The sequence below is a fragment of the Rhyacophila brunnea genome, unplaced genomic scaffold, assembly GCF_057557595.1.
Source record: "Rhyacophila brunnea isolate RB1 unplaced genomic scaffold, BYU_Rbru_1.0 scaffold_5, whole genome shotgun sequence".
NCBI lineage: Eukaryota > Metazoa > Arthropoda > Insecta > Trichoptera > Rhyacophilidae > Rhyacophila > Rhyacophila brunnea.
This window is the reverse complement of record NW_028233170.1, coordinates 18,650,084-18,670,512: the sequence shown is the minus strand read 5'-3', so window position 1 is coordinate 18,670,512 and position 20,429 is coordinate 18,650,084. Positions and strand designations below refer to the sequence as shown.

The 20,429-nt window shown below is 30.0% G+C and overlaps 1 protein-coding gene across 1 annotated transcript; it reads right to left on the bottom strand.

The window, feature by feature from the left end:
• Nucleotides 1–3,922: 3,922 nt before the first annotated feature.
• On the bottom strand, nt 3,923–17,215 carry LOC147066126 (neural-cadherin-like). The gene is made up of 5 exons (XM_085956146.1): nt 13,638–17,215; nt 12,676–12,917; nt 10,155–10,355; nt 7,038–7,208; nt 3,923–4,217 (listed from the first exon to the last, which is right to left on the bottom strand). The coding sequence occupies exons 1-5, from the start codon at nt 17,213–17,215 to the stop codon at nt 4,084–4,086; spliced, it is 4,326 nt and encodes a 1,441-aa protein (XP_085812272.1). The 3' UTR covers nt 3,923–4,083.
• Nucleotides 17,216–20,429: the final 3,214 nt, after the last annotated feature.

The window sequence follows — 20,429 nt, the reverse complement described above, 5'->3', positions numbered from 1 at the left end:
CTTGTTTTGGCAGATATGACTTGCTTCATTTTAAACATATCTGAAACTTGTTTCATTGATTATGAAGTCAGTAGAAGAGATAAACCATATCTGATTTTGGCAAATACAAAATATATACACATAAAAGAACAAATCTGCATTTAAACCTCAAAACACCAAAAATCGAACATGTCTGCTTCTGCCAAATAGCCACAGAATTATTTTAAGGGATGATGAGGAGGTCGGATCTAGGGGTGAGGGCGATGGAACAGAATGCCAGACACTGACTTTTTTGATGATGTATGATGGCTCCGTGGTCTGGTTTCAACTTTCGCTCGCGCGGTATTGTTGTTTTGGGTACCCGGTTCGTACACTCTTGCACTTTGTGACACAGTTTTATGGATTATAAGTGAGTTTGTATATATGATGATGATAGATTCTGAATGAGTCTGTATCTACTGAGTCAATCACTTAAGCGACGGAAAGTTATTAGAAGCCCGTACACGCCCGCTATCGAGCTGCAACTCAATGTTCTTTATAACACCGTCTATCATGACCTGTAATTGCTTATTTATTGTCTAGTGACAATACCACTGGGGATTAGGAGGTATGTGAGGAGATAAGGAGTGGAATGGGAACATAAATGGCCCAACCAGTAGGTATGTACATACTTGGTATCCAATATATAGATCAGTATTATTGTCAACTATTTTGATATCTACTCTTATATTGTCTATTTCTTTCATATTAGTTGATTATTGTTATCCAAAATGGTAAGAAACTTGCCTTATTATATGTAAAGAAAAATAAAGAATTTTATTTATGACAACTAGTATTACTTCTAAACCTTGGTAAACTGGAACGCCGCAAACTATTAAAAATGTAATAAATCCGACTTAAATATTTTAATACACGACCAATAATGATCAATCATAATATCGTTGTGTCTGTTTGAAATCAATGGTTCTTATTATGATATAAATTTGGTTTTCAACTGGTTTCAAAAATAGTTCTAGGAAAATTTCACATGGATTTACGATCTCCGATGAATGAAGGTAACTGTAATGACATCGCGCGTGGGTATGGTAATCATGCGTGGAGGTGCAGTATAAATAAAGAAATGTATACCTTAGATATATTATATCAAGCTATCATTTTCCATTCCTTTATATTATAATAGATTCAGTGGAGTTGATATTTTAATTGCTACCAATATGTCAGAATTTAAAAATCGTTGCATATACTCATTTTAAATAGGATAAAATTTAAATAAAATGTGAGACTGAAAGTTATATGGAGTTACATAAATTGGTAATGTTAAGACTCACTAAATAAATACTTTGACCATGACATTAAAATATTTTAAAACGACTGGAGTAAACCAATGAGAATAAAGCAAGTATTTTGGAGAAAATTTAAAAAAAATATGATACCTAAATAATATCAACTTAGTCATGCCCATGATACAACAAAGTAGAAAAAATGTATCTATCTCCCCATACATTAAATAATTAATGTCATGCTAATGTTGATGCATTGAGGATGGACAGACATCACGGCTAGAGACGCATAATGAGCACATTAATCTGCGATACCTATCACATAGCAGCTACATAAATGCGCTTGCGTCTTTACAAAACAGCCGATCCGACAAATTGTGAGGATATCCTTTCTTTAGCTATCATCCTTTTCAAACTTGCTTTTATCCTTTGAGATAAATTACTTCACTCATTCGGAGCATGGATGAGTTTCCGGGTAAAAGATTTTCAGGAATTAAAAATGTTTAATATAACATGAATATTATTCAGTAAACATCGCTTTTGATCTAGTTTTCGGAAATGTTATAAAAGTTTTCTTTCATGTCAATCGATTGTGTTAAAGAGTTAGTTCACTATGATAAATACAACGTTTAAATATTTATCGATAATTGCCTAATCATAAAATGGATTCAATAAATTTCAAATAGGTTTATCTGTGCTTATAATATTATTGCAGTGTAAATTCGACGTATTGTAAGACAATTATTTTACAAAAAATAATGATAACTCTAAAGATTATTTTAATATAATTATATATTAACCTACTTACCTAGTTCCTGAAAAATATTTTTTGCAAAACCTTCTAGTACAGTGGTATCTTATGTGTACGATGCAGGTTATTTGAAACAAATAATAATTCCAAATAATTTGAATTCAATAATTTCGGTAGCTATAATATTTTTAAACTACTCTTTCCTTGGCTATTACATATTATAGACTCAAAATCAGGTATGGTTTTATAAAAGCTAAAAAAGCTTTTTAATGCCATTTTGAATAGAAAAAATCATTTAAAATTTTGGAAAATCTCAAGACTTGATTTTGGGAGGAATTTTTTTAAGAACTACTATAATTTGAAAATTTATCTTGTGATAATAAGTTTTCTAGTTTCGATAAGATTTCACGATAATGTTAACTATCTACTCCAATTATAATCTTTCCTAAAGCACAACTCATATTAATATGGTTTTCTTTCTCTGCTTTCATATATTATGGATTATGTCTTACAAATAATATTGGCTAATGATTCCTTAATTGTTTTAAAATTCAATTGATTTTTTTTATATAATATTAATATTATTTTCCTATATGTACAATACAATAATTATTACAAATTCAAGTGTAATATTATAATATTATTACGTTATATTTTATTTTACTTTTAAAAATATATACATTGCGACATCTAAGAAAAATCTTCATCCCTAATAAATTCATTCGTATAATGACCAATTTTCCATATAACTATTTTGTTTTTCACGAAGATGTCAGTGCGTGACAAGGATATTTCATAGAAAATACGTGATTACTAATAATTTTAGTAAACTGGTATTTTAAATGTATTATACTATGTATATTATTTAATTTCTTTAGGGATAATGAAATAAAACTATTTTTAACAATGAAGTCCATATTTTATTTCTCTTTATATAATATTTTCAACATTTTATGAGAATAAAAAATCAGGTTGAATCTTTTTAGGCTTTCTAGTAAATTTGTCTTATAATAATATTGAATCGATAAATATATTTTTATTTTAATTAGGTATATTTTATCATATTATAAATATCTTTAACGAGAAAATAAAGTTTTCAAACAGAATTTAAAAAAAATGAATATAATTATATTTTAATTCATAACATCCAGAATAATATTAGATATTTGTAATCACAAATGAAATGTAACACAATATTAAAGATACTTGTAAAATAAAATAAAATATTCGTAAGCCATTGGATCAATATATTATTTGTGATGTATTTACATATAATAATTATGTTCCTTACAGAACTAATATTGTTTAAACTGTAATAATTTATACATTTAGGATTGACTCATCATTATTACGTTACATATAAATTTGGCGATTAAAATGATTAAAAAGATACGATCCATATAAATATGCATCTTTAAATAGCTACTAGTAAATATTATTATTCGTTACGCCAAAAAACTTATCACAATGTTAGGTACTAGGATATTTATTTTCATACAAAAATTGTATTTACATACAGACTATAATATAAAAATTTCTAAATTTTATTCACAGCTATTTTTGTAAACCATAAAGTAGAATCTATTTGTTTTGTCTCAGTATACTAAGTATGTACATACTGTGGTTTGTTAGAATCGTTCATAAAATACAATAAATTAACAAAATTCTCTTTTCAATTACAATTTATTTGTAACTTTTAATAACATTTCGTGTGTTTTAAGATATCTTATTGTAGTGGGAGTGTAATCAAGGTTATTATAGGTAATAAATGAAAAATAAAAACTTATATATTATTTCATTGGCATTACATTGAGTGATCGATTCACAATTATTTCATCTTAATTTAATGACAGAAGAAGTATTTACAATTAAATAATATTATATACATTTATTAACTTAAATGGTTGTTGTTTTCTATACAAAAGTATTTATTAATTTTTACAAAAATCGAATAATGTGGGAGAACTAATTATTTTCTGTTATACAGATATTTTCCATAGGTTATAGCAATGTAAATAAAACGACGTTAAAATTTATACATTTGTACACGTAAGACTGATATTAAAATGTTTCTTAACTTATTTTAGTATCAATGACACCTCTTTCCGAACCACTATGATCATAAATATTATACACATTTGACAATTTATCGAAACGGGGACCACTTAATTCTATATGCCCCCCCTGCAAGTGCTCCTCATCACTATCTGCAAATAAAATAAATACATATTATGTAAATACATAATTTTAAATAACCTCAGAAACAGGATTACATAATTAATAGAATAAAAAAAATTGAGCTCGAGTGGGGGCTCGAATTAACATCTTTCTTTTTCGGGGTGAGTCCTCTATATTTTAAATAAAATTATCGAGCCGTCTATGATTCGTAACTACTTAACTTGTTAACTAACCTATGTAGTTACAAATGATGGCAATAATAAATTATGATAATATACTAAATAGGGATGTAATGATATTAGGGGCATCTAGTGGCATAACACGAAAAAGGTGAATTATTTTAATTTACTGATAAACGAAATTTTAAAGTATTCTAAATAATTAACACTTATTCTTCTTAAAAATGGCCTCTGCAATGATCGCGTAACATTGAGGAAAGAGAGAGGAAAAATATGCAGTGACAATCTAAAAATCTATTACAATAATGAGCTATGAAAGTCTCAAACAATATAAAAAGAATATTTAAAAATGTGTATTAAATTTAAATTAAATTCTCAAATATAAATTCATTGAAGACTTTCATCGTAATACTACAATTATTATTTTATATGATTATCGTTAAAATTGAATAATTCCTATTTTTTATTAGAAAATATTCATAAAATTCTTATTATTAATATCGAATCAAACTTCTATATTAAAACCACATCGAAGCTTAATAATATAAGTAGACTTTATTTAAGTATATTATCTTTCGTGTTTTATCGCTAGATAGCTCCGCTAAATCTACGATAGTATCTGCCATACATACTGAAAAATTGTTTTTTTATTTTTTAATGCATAAAAATATATTTATTTAAAAAATACAAACTGACAAAAAATAAGATGAATAGGATGAACAGGAGAAGAATAACAAGATGGTAATTAAAATAAACCAAAATAGTTGATAGTATTTTATTCATATAATTAATCATAATTAATCAGTAAACAAAAGCAATTTCCACTGATTATTATACCTTTATTTTGTGAATTTTCGGGGAACGCCTAATGTCATATTTACTTCGATAAAAGTGAATTCAATTAGTTAATGCAAATATTACAAAATTTAGAACAAACTTTTATATACCATTTAATTCAAAAAAGAAAACGATTTTACCATAATATGATTATGAATCAAGTACGTAAGTAACGTGAAAATAATTATTATTAAGACACAACACATTTAACAGATTTCTTGGTCCCCGATTTTTGCAGATATTCAAATAGACTATTGGTTTTAAAAAATATATATTTCTCTCGAAAAAATATGGTTACGGTTAATAATATTGTAGTAAATGTGAAAATAGTCTTCACCGAGCAATAAGTACACCATGCGTTTGAAAAATAAAAAAATAGGTCATAATACAAAACGTCATAATATATTATCTACTTGGGCTATCTTATCTTTTACGTAGGTATGTAAAACGATGACTATTATTGATGGATATCTTTGTGAGTATTCTAATATCCTTAGTAGAAATAAAAATTGAATGGATTAATTTAATAATGATAGCAATGCGGATCCATGTAATGTTGCCATATATTAACTAGCGACGACGATGTTGAATATTATAATGATTGATGAAATAATAATCCACCATTTTATAAATATTATTTTATTCATATATCATAAAATCCTCCAACCATGTCCGATCCTAATAAGATCATTTGGGCCTCCACAGTGTGAAGGTTTGTATTAACAGATTTTGTTTTTACGAAAAATGGATGTCAGCCACTTGCTCAACCTATTAGGTCCATACAAATTGAAAAACAATATGACATGTACTTGTCAAACCTAGGATTCGAACCTGGGATCCACGACGTCATAGGCCGACGCAAGGGGGGGAGACATGCCAGCAGAGAGAACCAAGCGGAAAAATACGAAGCTTGCAATTTGAGATTTTTTTTTTTGATAATTTACAATTTCAACTGTATTAATTAATAAATAATATGTATCTGAAAAGAATAAAAAAAATTTTTTTTTTTTTAATTCAAATATAAACTTACAATTGTAAAAAAATGTAAATTCGTTGCAAGGTCACATCTTATTATTACATTATATCTTATGGTCATATGTATTAATTAAATTTAGTTTATTTAGTTTTCAATTTTTCGTCGTGTAGATTTTTGACTAATTCATCGTTTTAATATTTTTTATATTTATTTTAAAAAACATGGATTTTTATAAAAATATAAATGTGTATAACTTGAAATCCTTTTTAATTATATCAAATCGAGCTTCAATATTGGGACCACAAACTACAATGAAAAATAATCTATAATAATGATCTCTCTAGTATCTGGTGGCATTTGGAAGTCAAAGTATAATAAAGAGTTCTACAAAGTTTAGTAGGTAATAGGCGAAAAGATCGTGGCGTATAAAAATGCATAGACTGCACTAAATGTGCCACGTACATAGAATGCTGGATGAGTTACCAGCAATAAGGTATATGTACGCATCCCTTGAGTGCCAGAGAAAGCCTTAATTGCTGAAACTGATATGCCTAGACAGTGTGACAGAAAATTTGAGAAAGCTCGGTCAAAGTAACTGGAAATCATCGGAACTGAATCGTCCAGAATAGAAAGGGTAAAAAACACCCTCAATTAGTAATAATAATTTTATTTCAGATCACCATGTTATAGTTTAATATGCATGTCTAATCGGAATGAATAGAAAAAAATAATTGTCAGTAGAATAAGATTATATAAAGCAACGTTATTTATAAAAATAGTGAGTATAGTAAAATAATTAAAGCTCAAATATTAAAAGAGATATATTAAATATAACAATAAATAATTTGCATATTTACCAGGAGCTATCGTACTTAAGGAGCCCGCTAAGCTGCAATCCCCCTCGTACGCATAATTTCGAAGATCATCAAATGGCGGACAATTAATATCATTATCTGCGCATTTTTTATACTTAGCTAACATTTGTTTTTTACTAAATTTTATTTTAACATCTCCCTTTTCTACCGTATCTGAAACACACAGAATTTTTAATAAGTATGCATATGGTTCCATTCTACGTAAAGCATAAAATGTTCAACCAGTGTATGTTATCAGCGTTTACGTAAAACATTTACTCAGTCTAAGACATGGCCCCCACATCCTGAATCGGGCCCCCTACCTAACGCTAAGTTTAATAACATGTGTAAAGCACAATATAAGCGTTTTCAAAATTGTATTAGAGGTAAAAGTAAGGGCTTTCAGTTTACTTTTAGCAATTTTTTGTAGTTTTAATACATCTTCTTGAATTATGGAGTTGTCGAGTGGTGTACAAAATAATCAAAAATTGCATTTTACAACCAAATTTTTTAAATGTTAACAACCCGTTTGTGATATCGCGCCGCAGGCGACTTCTTTTACTATTAGAGTGTGTGATGATCACATTAATTGTGATATGTGTTTATGTCACATATCTGATTGACTCTCGACGTCCTTGAGCCTGGGCCCCTAGGCTAGAGCCCTGCCAGAAACCCCTTGTGGACAGATCAAAAACTAGGACTAATGCGGTATGGAAAGGTGGAAAAGTGTGTTAGGCATAACGTGTAAATATCATAACATAAACAAATAAATTCACTAATAAGAGCGGGAATAATATGATGAATGTCTCTATTTAAAATTGAATAAATTTCATCAGCTTATACCTGTCTTTTGGTTAATTGACAATAGTTGAAGAGATGCATTAAAAATTGGTACATATAAGAGGCACTAAACAACCAAAGTGTTACTTTAAAATCCGCTGGATTAATAATCTCATTAACTGTGATATATAAATATGGCAGTAATTAACTAGCAACCGAAAGCAGAATAGCAGAATGAAAGCAGTTAGGGATACCATCATCCAGCAGTTGATCAACCCCGGCTGATAAAGATGGTGCAAAAATACTAAAAGTACTTTTAAACGATCAGTGTCATTGTTCGATTTCATTCGAGCTGTTATAAACGGATGTGTAAACGCAAAAACTTAAGCGGCCGACTGAAACTGTAACGGATGCATGGTCCGATGGGTGTGCTATCAATTTTTAGAATTTTCAGTTAAGCTGGCGTGTAAACAACTTAATGGTAGAGTTAATTGAGATTAATCTGGATTATTTTTATACTTATGGAAAAAGAGTGATCACCAAAGCGCCAATAAAATAGTACCTTTCTTTCATGTACAAATACAAAAAAAAACACATTACAAAAAATGCAAGCAACGTTTTAACGAAATTAATCTGACCCTTTAGGCAAGACCGCACTCCGTAGTAGGCACGGTGACGTGCTGTATTGTCGTATTTCTCATACTACTTTTCTAATTTAGATTGAAATATTATTATTTCTTGAAACTTATGTCCTGCATTATAATACCAGTCAATATATTTAGAAAGTTTTTATAAAAATAAAATAAATGTTTATTGGATAAAAATTACCTAAATATACATCGCAGTTTCCGAGCTGAACTTTCAATTGAGATTGAACAGACAGCTGTACTGTAGTTTAAAATGACCTCAGGGGGATGCTTATACCAGCAGAGACACCTAGCAAAAAAGTACGAATCTTGCAATTTGACACATTTTTTTGATTATTCACAATAATTTCAACTGTATACCTATGTATCTGAAAACATTAAAAAGAAAAATATTTTTTATTTTAAATCAAAGATAAACTTACAATAATTGTAAAAAAATGTTGTAAAATTGCAAACTTCGTATTTTTCCGCTAGGTGCCTCTGCTGGTATAAGCATCCCCCTTAATATTTTCTTATTTCATTGTACCGTTTCACAAAGAGGTGTCATGACATTTTATGAGATATGAATAATATTATCTATTATTTGTTTAATTTATTAGGTCTAAAATCTGGAGCCAATCGCCAAATTTCATGAGAACATCTGAATTTGTCAGACCTAAGATTCAAACTCGATACCCATGATTTAACAAACAGACACGTTATCACTCGGTTGTCTCGGGTGCATTATTTTTAAATATTTATTTTATACCTAAATAGTATATTAAATAATATACTGTCATCTTAATATCTTGTTAATATATTGTTATTATTATAGGATAAAATTTATACCAGATATTATATTCCTTTGACTCATAAAGGAAGGTATGTTATAAATAGTACCTATTCCTTGATCAGTATTTTATTACATGAACTTAAATAATTAATCCTAAAGCATAAATATTAATAGCATTCCCACGTGACTTGCGTATACTTAATAATTTATTATATTTACTTTATGTTAATTAATATGACCACTGAAACGGAAAATGGTATTGCAATGAGCTTTTAAATGTCTAGCCATGACCATTCTGCGAAATAACGTCTCTCAGAGGTTTTTAAATATTTAATACTCCAGTTAACATAATATTGTGGTTCATATATTTTATAGTTAACCCATAGGCTTATTCATTTAATTGTGTCACACACGTTTTTGAACTCTTACTTTACTTCTTGTCATAATTTATTTCTATCTAAATTATGTCACATGTTTTAATATTCTCCCCCCCCCATTCATTCAAAATAACCGTTTTAGATTTTTATAATATGCTCCTTTGTCTATAATTATTTCATTATATCAGACTTTCTTTCGCCAATAAGACGTAGGACTACATACGAATGACATATATTCCCAAAATTATTAATAATATGAATAGCAAAAGAACGATGCATACATATTTTGTTGCCAAAACCGGCATTTCAATTTTATAATACTGTCATATCGTAAAACTAGTGTGGTAACACAAGGTGACGACACAGGATAAAACTGAATTTCTCAGCAGAGTAAGAAAAATTATTACTTCCTGTTTCAATAAATATAATAATATATAGTATTTATTATTCTATACATATACCTCTCTTTGGTATCTTCTTATTATATAATATTATTTTTGTATTTACCTATTCGTAATACAGATAAGTACATGATTTTACTTACAAGCTACTGTTGGGGTTTCATTTTTCTGTGACTCTTCAATGGGTATTTGAAGAGTGGTTATATCGAAAGCTGTCATATCGTCTTCTCCACCACCCTCGTCATCATAATTTATAACATTTTCCCTAACATCTTTATCCAACGTTGTTCCTTTTGCATTTTTATCGCGCTTTCGATTGCATGTCAGGAATACTGGAACGAAAACTGTAAATAAAAAATATGGTTTTATTTATTCAGCACATTTAAATACGTCAAATACACTCCCATATTTTAATCTATGACAAAATACTTATCGGTATACTCCAAAAAAGATTATACGTGTATCTATCAGGTTGTAAAATTCATGAAACATAGTGAAAATGATCGATTCGATTAAAATAAAAATGATTTTAGGATAAATCGAAACAAAAATTCAAATTTAGTGTCACATAAAATCAGCTTTTTAACATAACATTAATAATCCTTTAATATTGGAAACTGATTTTTTCATAGCCTTATAACTGTCTAAAACACTGAACAAGTACGAATAAATCATGTATAAGTAGGTAATAACAATTCATTCTCTCAAAGTGGCCAGGGAATACCCTAAAACGACCCTTCTACAAGAAATTTAAAAAGGATTATTTCGATTCGATTCTCTTATTTTTTAGAAAAAAATCGAATGGTGCATCGATTTACAAATCAGTTAATTATAAACTAATCGATTTAATAATCGGATATTAATCACGTACCCCCCGACGTATGTAAGTATTTAAAAGAATTTGTTACTTATTACAATAATGTTGATTTATTAATAAGACTGGCATTTATGTGATAGGTTTCGGTAGGGTAGGGCTAGAGCACCGGACTCTGAAGCCGCAGGGGGTAATAACTAAATATGATGTTCCAACAATGAGCAAATATGATGGTTAAATGCTTTCATATTCTTTGTTACTCGCTAGAAATCCATCATAATGGATTAAAAATAAAGTTTTCGTTTATTTTAGAATTTTTGAGTTATTGATGTTGACAGCTGCTTCAGGCTATATAATTAGAAATAAAAACATTATGTGTAATCCATTAATCTTGATTATAAGTTATGTGTGATAATATAAAATATCCACAATATAAAAGCCCCTCAGTTATTTACATAATATACGTACTGTATTTTTAATAAAAGTATATAATATATTTTCTTACAACTACCAAGCCTAGTAATACGATAACAGTGTTGCCAAATTTCATTGATATAATAATATGCGGATAGAGTAAGACTATTATAATTAGCTTAAATAATTGTAGATTTTTTCTGAAAATTAAATTAATGTTATTTAAACATTTCCAAAAAACATGATTATAAACATTGTTTTCATGACCACAAAGATTTTTTTCTCAACTAAGTAATAAATATAATACTTTAATTAATATTTGGGTACAAAATAAAGTAAAATGGCAAGAAATTGTAAGTTGTTTGTGGTATCGGAAAAATCTATATTTAACGCCTTGCGATAGATGTATATTTTTTTAAAGTTAGGTACTATTTCAAAAATACTTGGTCTGGCAAGAAGAGTTCTAAGTTGGCAACGTTAGAGGTACTAAGCGTAAGCGCTTCATATTTAACACCTGAGCTTATTTGTTACAAACAACTTAAATCATACTTAACTAGGTATTTACATATCAGTAGCGAAGGCTGTTTATTGAACGGAGGTAAACAAATGTTACAAGGAAAGAGGATAGTATTAAACGCTTAGATAGTCATTATAATATACCGATAGCAGATCGTAATTCCGAGCTGCACAGGAAAATTTGTTTAGGCATGCATTATAGGTATTTGCATTAATTTGAAAATTTGAGACTAATACATCAAAATATGAAGCTGTTAGTTTCAAAGACAGTAACGTCCATATTTAGCCATTTGAGATAATCGAAAAACTTCATAAAGCACATTTTATGGCTGCAGATACAATATTTTATCTTTGCAAACATACAATTAAACAATTATAAAATCTAAATAGCCCAATAAAATATCCTAAACGTCATTGAAATGAGTAATAAATGTGTTTAAAATTAGTAGAAACCTATAACAATAATGGTGACTAGTGAATATAAACGACTTTCCAATCAACTTCCGGTTTAATTCTATTTCAGTATCTACCAAACGGAGATGGATTTGCTATTTTATGTATATACGTAGTTCGATGGAAAAGTACTTTCATAATTAGAACTAAGAAATAATATCAATAAAGGAAAAATGGAGGTTACCGACTTTGAAACTAATAGTCTTATATTATTTTGATGTCTGTAATTATTTTCACATCAATATTAGTTATAGATCAATTATTTTATACTAATTAAAGAAATCGATAATCTCTCATTATATTGTTATTACATTGCTTACGGATGTAATAATTAAGTAATCGATTTGCGCTATTCTCAGATATTATATGACAAAGTAAACATTAAGTAAATAATCATTTAGTATCACGTAATCGCCACCAATATACATGTATAATATTGACATATTTAGTGTGTTAGGGTAACTTACCAAAAATTATAAGCAAACAAATAAATATCGCGGTGACTGCTCCCATGCTCAGCTTAAAACTGTGTTTCTCCTGAATGAGTTCACAGTTCTGCCCCCACAGTCCTTCTGGACAAATGCATCGATATCGAGTTTTGGGATCTTGGTTAACACATCTTCCACCGTTTTGGCATGGAAGATCTAAGCATTCATTTCTATCTATGCAACCTCTCCCATCGTGTGTTAATATTTGACCCTCTCCACACCTAAAATTTAATTTCATAACATATATTAATTTCTTCACTGCTTTTCCATCAAAGTAGCTTGAATTATCAACAATACTCCAACCTTAATACATATTATTACACAGATTTTTCTGATAATTTTTAATAATAATTTTAATGTTGGTCATTCGCTCAATAATTAGTACCTTGCTTGTCAAAATACCTGTTATGAAAATATCTTATAATTAATTACACGTAGCTTTGGCCCCGAATCCATACATTTTAAACCCGCTATGATGAGTAAAAAATACACATAAAAATAATGTGTTAAACATCTTCTTAATACAAATTACCCTAAAACTTTCGTTTTTAAATAAAGATTCTTTGTCTTTCAATGAAATCTAATTTTTATGGTAGTGTTGATTATTGTAACGTTTAGTAGGTGGTAATTGGTAGATATGCCAATGTTTATAGCCAAAACGTAGGTATTGGGCTAATTTTATTATATATAGCAAGAAGCAACAAAGCACTGATACGACTTGCTGCAGTCCGCAGCGTATGATTACCACCGATGGCTGTGGTTAGTAGTTACGTCTACGCGCGGCATAATATTACTATTTTACAATAAAATATGTACACATACACACAAGTTTTGGAACATAAGCACATACTTCAAACTATGTCATAATATAATTGTTCAACAAAAATCTTAAAATAGCTAATACTTATTTTTTTAATCATGCCAATATATTTAATTTTTACCTGCATTCATTTTTGTTCCATAAGTCTATACAAACAAATGGCTCTGCGCATCCTACATTTGTACATGGTGTACTCGATGTACAACCCCTTGCTAAATTCCTTGCCATTGTTGCTTGTCCCCATTGTGTTCCATTCATGCCAGGTGGTAATGGAAGCTGTTTTCCATCTAACCTTATATCATCCAAGCATCCTTTTTGGAAGTCAGAAATAACTTCAAACGTTTGTACTCCCGTATATTCGGCTTTTCCACCAGCGTATACACCCTCTTGTTTGTCAATAAAAAGCCATTGGTGTCCCTCAAATGTGAAGCTTTCGTTGTAATATAATCCTTCACCTCCGTCCATTTCTAATATCACAGCGCTTCCATAACGGATAACACTGGCAACATGCCATCTTCCATCGTCGACAGATATTTTACTTAACCAAATATCATGTTCTTCCTGTCGCATTGAATTCAGATTATATCGGAAATGTAATCGAGAAAATTTTATTTCTAATATACAGTATTCCCTATTGTGCTGGTCGCTTACTCGAAAAAGTTCACCGTATGATTCTCTAGTGCGAAATCTTAGTTGTATTCTTGTACTAAATCTATCTGGCTCAAAGCTCAAAGCGAACTTTACGTAGCTTTGTGGCTTAAAAGTTATCGGCATTGTAGGTGTTGTGCACGTTGGGCCGGTCCAGCCAGCTTTACACTGGCATCTGGCTCCACTAAAACTTGCCATACACGCTCCACCATACCAACATCTGGCAGTATTTTCATCTTGGTTACACAACTCTTCTATCTGAGGGCATCCCGCAACAGAGTTTTTTGAGAGACCAGGATAGGCCAAGTCATACAATTTACTATTAAATACTAAATTTTTAATGCATCCATCAAATCCAACACCATTTGGTGTATGCTGCCATAAATAATACATTGAATCTAATTGATCATACAAACCACCAATCTGTAATGGAGTATTTACATTTAAGTATTCATTAAATGGAGGGATTATTCCTTCTGCTTGGCAGTTACTATAATCTAATAACGGCGTACTGCCATCATCTAATTCTTGTATATCAGCTGATTTACAAAAATCCACAACCATTTTTACGTTTTCAGTATCCCAAAATACGTCCAATCTATGCCATTCGCCGTCATCTAGGGTAACTTTTGTTTTTACTTTAAGTTCCAAAGTTCCAGATCCAAAATCTAAAAGCAGTCTTGGAAATCCGTTCTCAAGTTCAACTGATATAAAATCAGATAAAATAGTTTCACTGGCTTTGGCTGACACAATAGGCCCGTTGTAAAGAAACATGCCTTCAGATTTTTGAGTAACAAATTCAAAACTTAGATGTGAAAGTTCACACATTTCAAAAGCCGGATACCAGGCCCATCCATTTCCACCGAAACTGCGATATGTTTGCTGGCAACGTGGACCATTATAGCCAACTGGACACGAACAAGTTATACCTAATTTACTATCTACACATAATCCCCCGTTAAAGCATGGATTATTTCTACATGATTCCATTTTCGCATTTCTTGCGTCGCATTGACATTGGGGGATGTTTCTAATTTTCACCCCCGCTAATGCCGTCGTATTAGCGTCTACCAGGTATGGACTTTTTTTGATTTCTAAAATATTTGTACAAGATCCTTCGCATTTTTGATTCTCATAGAGACATTCATCGATGCCTACCATCGTAATATTCATCCCTAAATCTCTTTCAATTTCATTCTTATGAATTAAAACAATACCATTTAATTTAACGGATTTAAAATTAGAACCGTGGACGGAATATCTGACATCAGTAAATACAGGGTGTTTTTGATTTGTTTGTATACTAAATATTTCTATATTATGTTTTTCTGTTTTAAATAATTGAGACAACTTTGCTCTCAACAATTCGATCTTACTCTCTGATTTACTTTGTTTATGGTAGTCCCATACTCTGATAAAATCTTCGTCACTAATACCAGATACTCTTATAGAACCAGAATTTACAACTAGTTCGTGTGATATTTCCTGAACGTATATGGTAACACCAGCCGAAACATTATACTGGTTATGCCTATGATCAGATACTCGGAATTGCAATTTATATGAACCGTCCTTTGTGCCTTGTTTCATTTGAATCATTCCTGTTTTCTCGTTTAATCGAAACCTTGAGTGCTCATTTCGTTCCCACTTGACGGTTTTATCAAGATAATCCCAATCGTCGGCGTCGTAGACAAAGACCCTTCCGATATCTGCATCTGGTGATTGCCCTTGATAATTGTACACATGTATTTCTTTGATTCCCGATTGCATTTTATTATCGTTTATATCTCCAATTGTGACCGTAAGTGTGCTCGTTCCGTACATGGCAGGGGTTCCCCGATCTTTTATAATGATAGGAATCATATACTCTTTTTGGTATTCCCTATCAAAGGATCGCAGGGATGTCACAATAGCCATGCTATCGCCATTGATATCAAATTGACTCTGCTCAACCTTAAACGAAGTTCTTATCGTTTCATCGGCGAGGGGGTCGAGTCTAAATTGAAATGGCGGCCCATTGTTTTTAGATTTATCGTCGCGGTCGACGGCATAAATTTCTGCGATTATTTGTGATGGGACGTGCTCAGGCAGAATGGGTCTGTAATCATGAAGAAAAACAGGCGCATTGTCGTTAACATCTTGCACTAAAATAATCAACTCAGCCGTTGACGTTTTTGCGGGTGCGCCATCGTCGATAGCCAATATTTTTAAATTATGACGTGCTTGTTTTTCTCTATCTAACGGTCTTTGAATAATAACTGATCCTCTATCATTTATAGAAAAATGACGGTGACGATCTGACGACCTTTCAATTGCGTATGACACTTTACTTTTACCACCTTGATCGACATCTAATGCTTTAAATGTTTGAATAATTTTTCCGACTTTTTCACTTTCATTCACATAAACTTCTGAATAAGTTTTTTCAAATTTGGGCATATTATCATTCACGTCTCTTAACTTCACCATTACCCACGATGTATCAATATGGTACTTATCAACAGTTTTGTTATCATCATTAACTTGAATTCTAAATCTAAACCCATTCCTTTGCATAGGATCTTCGTAATCCAACGGTTCAATTATTTTAAGTGACCCAGTTCCATCAGGGTTCCTGTACATTTCAAATTTATTTGCACCATACCCACTATTTTCAATAATTTTATATTTGAAATTATTAATCTCATCTTCATCGTGTACTGTGACAGTTAGAATAGACTGTGAAGGAATTGCAGTATTATCTGTCTCATCGACTTCAGTAAACCATTCATCTTTAACGAATCGTGGTGGCATATCATTGATGTCTTTGACTCGTATGGATGCCGTTCCTGTACCTTTTAGTCCACCTCCATCCATGGCTACTACCTGAATAGAATAATCAGGAGTTTTTTCTCTATCCAAACAGCAAACAGCTGTCTTAATTATACCAGTGTTAGGTTCTATTTCAAAAATTGGTAAGCCAGTATCTTCTTCAATTACATTTTTCTCTATTGAGTATACTAATTTGGAGTTACCACCTTCCTGTGGGTCATCATAGTCTACGGCGGCCATTCGCATAACAGTTAAGCCGACCGTGCCATTTTCCGTCACATTAGCAAAATATACTCCCGATGGAAAAAGAGGAGAGTTGTCATTAATATCTTTTAGATTAACTTGAACCTCTGAATAGCCAACTAAGCCTTCGCCATTTTCATCCTGTGCGAAAATTGTGAAACGCCACTGAGGTCGACCGTTGGGCTGATCTCTATCCAAAGGCTGAAAATAAAAAATAAATACAACATTAATTATTTTCACATCAGACAAACTATAGATATATTTAATAAAACTTCTTTCTATAATAATATGTTAGTCTTTTCACATTTAATCACCTGTGTACAGGTTTCAATAGGAATTTAATATAAACCAAATAAAAAAAAATATATTAGTATATAATAATATTAGAAGATACAAAACAAAAGAGTAAAAAAATCATCGTTTATGCTTTTAAGTGTAGCAACGTAGAGGTTATAATATTTACAGATTTTTTTCAAAGGAATGGTTGCTAGCGATTCAATCAACTCATTCAGTTATTGATGCGTAGATGAGCGTAATACATAAAAGAGGCTAAGAATCTTTAGAGTTTTAACGTCAACACGCAGAATAAATGCGTTTTTTTTAAGAAAATGGTAGAATGAAAATTTTATCATAATAAATATACTTCAATCAAGTAATTATATTAATTATTCAAATTTGTTTAATAAATATTAGGTCAGCAAGCGAACAATCACATTCCCTGCTGTTATTAAAATATGTGAAATATTTGAATTAATTCATTTTTTTTTAAACGAATAATCAATACATAAGATTGCAAGAGTCTTTATTAAACATGCACCATTTTAAATAACCTCAAAATTTACACATTAAATTATATAGTATCAAATAGGGCATGCAATTTAGTTATTACTATTATTTTGAGAGATTCATTAAATATTGACGGCCTGTGAAATAACGTAGTGTCAAAATCATTTTTAACAAATTTTTGCGTGATTTTCAATAATATTGTATTGGTAGTTTAATAAGTTAAGTTTATCACCCGGAGTGCGCTTCAGTTTATTTTTCTTATACACTTATTTTTAAGTTTGTTACAATTTATACGTAAAAATCTACATAAAAAAATACCAATTTGAACTTCGGAACCAAATCTAAAATGAAACTCAAAAAAAAAAATATTTTGTCATCATTCATAAAAACGTAATTTACCCGTTACACAAATTCAAGTTTTCAGTTTAATATCCACTATTAATTCACAAAAATATAAGTAATTACCAAGTAGGTATAGACCAATAAAATAGGCAGTAAATTTCATCGGTTGAATTGTGAGAAGTTTTTCCGATCCTTGTAAATGTGGTACGAGTATATAAAAATCTTATTAAATAAAAAAATATTAATTTATTGTCTTCTGATACCATTTAAATATGTGAAAACTGATTAAATTACAGAGCCTAGCCATTACAGAGCAAAATTGATTAAATTAAAGAATTTGAATTAGAGATTGGAAGATGGGGGTTTTACATGTAATTATACATTTTAAATAGAGGACTCAAAATAGTATATCTTATTATAGTGAGGAACGATTTATTTTTTTTGTTAATTTTAACAATTTATATCTTACGATACCTATAATTTAATTTAAACTATTAATGCAATTTTCAAAATATTTCTGATAAAATATATTATAACCAATAGAAAAAACAATTTTAAAAAAGTAAGACACCCCGCAAGAATCGAACCTGCATCTCTCGGGTATCGCGCCCACGCACATATACCAATATGCTAAAGGATTCATACTTAAATGCAAAAAAAATTAACTAATGGCTTTTAATACTCTCTGAAACGTTTTTCAAATTGAACTACTATTGGCGATCGGTTTTATATTTTAAATCAAAGTAGGTATTACTTTTAATTACTAACCGACGTCACGGATCATTCCAAGATTTTTTGTTGCAACTTACTTGAACTTGTTAATAATTTTTAAATAACAATTTTTTTTATTCAACGAATAATTCACAATATTTGAAACGTAGATTTAGATTCTCAAGTAAAATTTATTATAACAACATTTTTCAGAAAGTATTATTTTTAATGAAATTATTCCTTTCCTTTTTGCGTATTATTTATACCTAAATTTTATATAATAGTTTTTTTTTCATTACAAAACACAAATTCTATGAAAATGTCAGTGTCACACATTTTAAGAAGTGACCTGAAACATTTGAATAAAAAATGACATGAAATTTTTCATCGTCCGTAAAACTGAATAAACAAAAGTAAACGGGAACTGGAATAAAGCGAAAGCGCCTGCAGATTATTTAGCTGTTTAGAAAACTCTCGCAAAATATGAGCGTATATAACATCTCCAGGGTTTAAACTTGAATTACGTTACTAGCCCCTAGTGAATGTAACCCGCTCTCTATTAAATTGTACGACTTAAAATATTTTTGAAAAGCTGTCGTATATTCTGAAAACCTTTGAGCTTCGAAAAGCTTCTTATAATCGTCATGTACTTATTTTATACAATATTTTCCTCGGTTATGCCTAAAGCGATTTTGTCAATTCTGGCAGTAATATAACTGTATTTTAAACACAAGTCTTTGAAATATCCTTTGTACAACGTGTTTTTTTAATTCCGCGATTACAAAATAAACTTCATAAAACCATTCACATAAAATTTATAATGATGTCTACAGTGTAATTAAAAATAATTGTAGTTCAAATTTAGTAGTTAGACCATAAATTATTTTTAATTTTCTTTAAAGATAAAATACCTACATATTTTCTAAGACTAACTCTGCCGGCACGTGACCAATTTTTAGTAGTCGATTGTGACTGATACTTTTACAGAATACAAAGTAGTAGTTTATATATATTATATATATACCCTACGCCGTATCTGACTGACAAATGAGAATACTGTCCATTCTAACCTTTTTTCAACTCGTCACTGTCGAACACAGTCGTGCGTCACAGCATATTGACTAGTAACCTACCTAACAGCTTTGCAAGAGTATCATTCCAAAAATGGCAGCATGATATTTAGATTTAATAGCGGCTACTTAATTTATCACAGCAGGAGGAAAATGAATGCTTCTAAAGTGTAACCAAAGATTATTAAATATAATACTATTTTAATTTAGATCCACTAAATTATCTGTCTGACTTTAAACTTCCACTCAAGTATAGCATAATAATATATTAAGATCAAATCTGATGAAGGTATTCTAGATGT